Source organism: Octopus bimaculoides, unplaced genomic scaffold (genome assembly GCF_001194135.2).
Source record: "Octopus bimaculoides isolate UCB-OBI-ISO-001 unplaced genomic scaffold, ASM119413v2 Scaffold_58597, whole genome shotgun sequence".
Classification (NCBI taxonomy): Eukaryota; Metazoa; Mollusca; class Cephalopoda; order Octopoda; family Octopodidae; genus Octopus; species Octopus bimaculoides.
Genome location: NW_026392236.1, coordinates 23,638 through 27,238, shown reverse-complemented (window position 1 = coordinate 27,238; position 3,601 = coordinate 23,638). Strand labels below are relative to the sequence as shown.

At 40.0% G+C, this 3,601-nt stretch overlaps 1 protein-coding gene across 1 annotated transcript in view; it reads right to left on the bottom strand.

The window, feature by feature from the left end:
- Positions 1 to 3,595, bottom strand: part of LOC106876433 (adhesion G protein-coupled receptor G3) — a gene marked incomplete at its 3' end in the record, with an annotated part of 5,911 nt that extends 2,316 nt beyond the window's left edge. Inside the window, exon 1 of the mRNA XM_014924976.1 lies at positions 3,465 to 3,595. Coding sequence (XP_014780462.1) covers positions 3,465 to 3,575 — 111 coding nt within the window. The remainder of the gene's footprint in view (positions 1 to 3,464) is intronic.
- Positions 3,596 to 3,601: the final 6 nt, after the last annotated feature.

Sequence of the window (3,601 nt, the reverse complement as noted above, 5' to 3'; positions counted from 1 at the left end):
CTATACATTCTGAGTTCAAATGCCGCCGAGGTCGACCTTGCCTTTAATCATTTCGGGGTCGATAAATTAAGTACCAGTTGCGTACTGAGGTAGATTTAATCGACTGCTCCCTCTCCCAAAATACCGGGCCTTGTGCCTAGAGTAGAAACAATATATACTACAAAAAATATCCCATGTCCATTGACAGTTGTACTCGTTCTAAGGGACACAATATTTGTTTTACATCGAATTTTTTTTACATAAGGGCTGCCAGTATTTAAGAAATCCTCTTGGTAATCAACGAATCCTGTGTTCAAACTCACTGCTCAGCACCTTGAGTAAATAAATTTCTAACACAGACTTCGGTTGATAAATTGTTCTGTAATCCGCTTGTGAGTATTGGTGTATATATGAGCACGCGTGAGTGTGCGCGCGCGAGCGCCAGTGCGTGTATGTGCTTGTGTATATGTTTTGTATGTGTGTGTGAATGTGTGTCTTTGTGTCTGACTGTTTGTAAGCATGTAGTGTGAACGCATAGCCAAGTGGTCAGGGTATTGTAACATGGAATTAAAAATACACTAAAGTTTTCAGTTTTTGCTTTCGTGTGTATGTGTGTGTGCTTGCGTGTATGTGTGTGCGTGTGTGTCTGATGACTCTCCGGAGGCACAACAAAATTTGTTTCAGCACTCGAATTCACATTAAAAATCTGGTAAACTAAATACAAAATAAAGTCTATACATGGTGTTCGGGTTGAATCTGATAATTAGCATAAAAAGAAAGAAAACACTAGATCTTATCCAAAAACAAAAATATTCTTAAAACCTCCAAAAAATATCCACCAGGTTATTGCTGGCAGGAAACTGTCGACTCAAACTAGCCACCCTCAACTTCTACCATGGCCTCGAGATAGCTCTGGAACCTGGCGCATGCGCTTCTCACAGGGTTCCTGGAAATGTTTATGAAAACCTCCTTTCTGTTACAGGCAGACAGGTTGATGTCTTTCTCAATACGCCCTACACATAATGATCCATCGAATTGCAATCGGGGTGATTAGGAGATCAGAAACTGGGGTTGGTGAACTTGTAGAAATTCTCCAACATCCACTTCTGACTCTTTCCGGAGGTATGGCAAGTGGCCATACGCAGTTGTCAAACATATGGCCATTCAGTAGCAAACCTCACCAGTCAGTAGCCGTCTGAATCGTGCCTAAGGTCCTGTTCAAAGATGGGAGATGCATTTTCGGCATTTGGACGCAGACAGAATGCTTAGTGTATCCCTTCCTGCTGGTCACTTCTTTGCAGTGTCCGTTGCTGCTGTCCATGCCACAGCCTTTACAGTGTTCACAGAGTAATGAGCAGCAGTCGTGATGTTGGTATTTTGATACTAAGGGCTTTGTCCAGCTTCCGTCTACCATATCCACTCACAGGGATTCGGTATGCTTGGGGTTATACTAAAAGAAACTTGCTCAATATGCCGTGCAATTATATTGGACCCAAGACCACACAGTTTTGAGTTTCTCAACAATACGTGTAAGGATATACCATAAGAATATATATATCTGTATATATGTGTACGAAAATGTATATATATAAGAGTTATTATCATCTTCATGTTGATCATTATTTAGCATGTTTTCCATGATGGCATGAGTTGGATGCTCGGAAAGGATTCCACAAGCCCCAGGAGTGCATCGGTCTATAATGTCGGCTTTGACAGTGGTTTCCACAGCTGAATGACCTTCCTAATGCCAACCACTTTACAACGTGGACTAAGTTCTATTTCCGTATTACCAGCCCAAGTAAGGTTACCAAGTAACTTGTAAAACAAAGAAAAGGAAAGAAAATCCCCCTTGGCAGTGAGGAAGTATATTTGAGAAAATGGGGGTGGCATTATGCCAGTTTCTGAAGTTTAAACTATGATGAAGGGACAAGCACAGGTGTCTAAGAGAGGAGATGCAGGACTACCACGCATTGTATGTGTGTAGGTAGCTGTAAGTAAAAGTAAGATATAGAGGTGTCTAGATGCATCATAAAGGTAGAAGAAGGTAAGTATATGAGGGTATCCAGACGTGGAACACGTGGAAAGAAACCCATGGGTAAAAAAAGTGTAAAGAGAGTGACAGGTGGTAAAGATGAGGCAGGAGGTTGATTAATTAAGTGATGAACAAAGGTGGTGTGGCTAATAGCTAATGTCACTATGGAGTGTGGGGGAGATGAGAAAGAGAGAGAGAGAGAGAAGTGGATCAAGAAGGTTGAAGTGATGGTGGTGGCACAGGAGTCATTGAGAATCGATTTGATGAATGGAAACTGAACGAAAACTGTCTTGTACGCACACACGCGCTCACACAATACATACACACATGCATATACGCATGTGTGTATGTATTTTTATGTTTGCAATTGTATATGTGTTTGTCTTTGACCTCAGCAGCGCTTGACAGCCTGTGTTAGTTTGTTTACATTCCGTTAACCTAGCGGTTCGGCAAAAGCATTAGCTAGAATATGTACCACGCTAGAAAAGTATAAGTGCCGCGGTCAATTCGTTTAAGTAAATTATTCAACGTGGTGCTCCAGCATGGTCGCAGTCCAGTGACAAAAACAAGAAAAGAATGCATCACCGTCAAAAATGCGGGGTTCTTTTTTTCTTGAAGACCTCTTCTGCCACGGGAGAGGATTGACTTGTTTGAAATAGGTGAGGTTTGGTGTCCGGAACGACATCTGGCCATTCAAGAATTCTGTCTGCCCCATGCACGCACGGGAAATGGTCCTTAAAATAATGACGATATTATACATGTGCATGTGTATGTGCATGTGTGTGTATGTGTATGCGAGAGAGGAAGAAAGAAAGAAAGAAAGAAAGAAATATAGAAAGAAAGAAAGAGAGAGAGAGAGAGAGAGGGGGAGGGAGAAAGAGAGATGGTATGTCATGTGTTTCTCACAGAAATTTCCTGTAAATGTGATTTGGTATAACATATCATAGACCTGCTATTTTTTTTTATATTTGTATTTAATTTATAAATGTTCTTCACGTCGTTACTTTAATTTAACGTTGCTTCAAAAGCATAGAATGATTCCATTTGTCCCCGGTCAACTTCTACAGAGATCATCAAACGTCTTTTGGTTTTTACACTTGGACAAAGATTCTGAATTAAGTCAGGATGTCTGGGGTATTCGTCACTCTGTAGCGGTACAATCAAATTGGAACATCAGTGTCTCATGATTTGATCATGTTATTTCTGTTTTTACTATACTAAGTTCCTTAAGAGAAGTCTATCCGAAACTCAAAACAAGTTCTCTTATGAGTTTCTATATGCATAATAAATTGTTCAGACACACATACTCTCATATATAGATGTGTACACACACGTAAACATTGGCAGTTGTGTTATATTAGTATTGTTTCTACCATTATCAAAAATAGTATCAATGAATTCAAACATTCTCTTCTCAACAAGATGATGAAAAATTTCCGTTTGTGTTCCATACCCTGTATAGCTTATCGTCCCGCATGGAGAAAAAGGTTATTCGTGAAATGCATGCCCTTTCTTCGTCTTTCAGATGTTTTAATAAACTCCTTGGTAATGAAATAGATGCCATATTCTTTACATCTGCTTCTTGTTGAT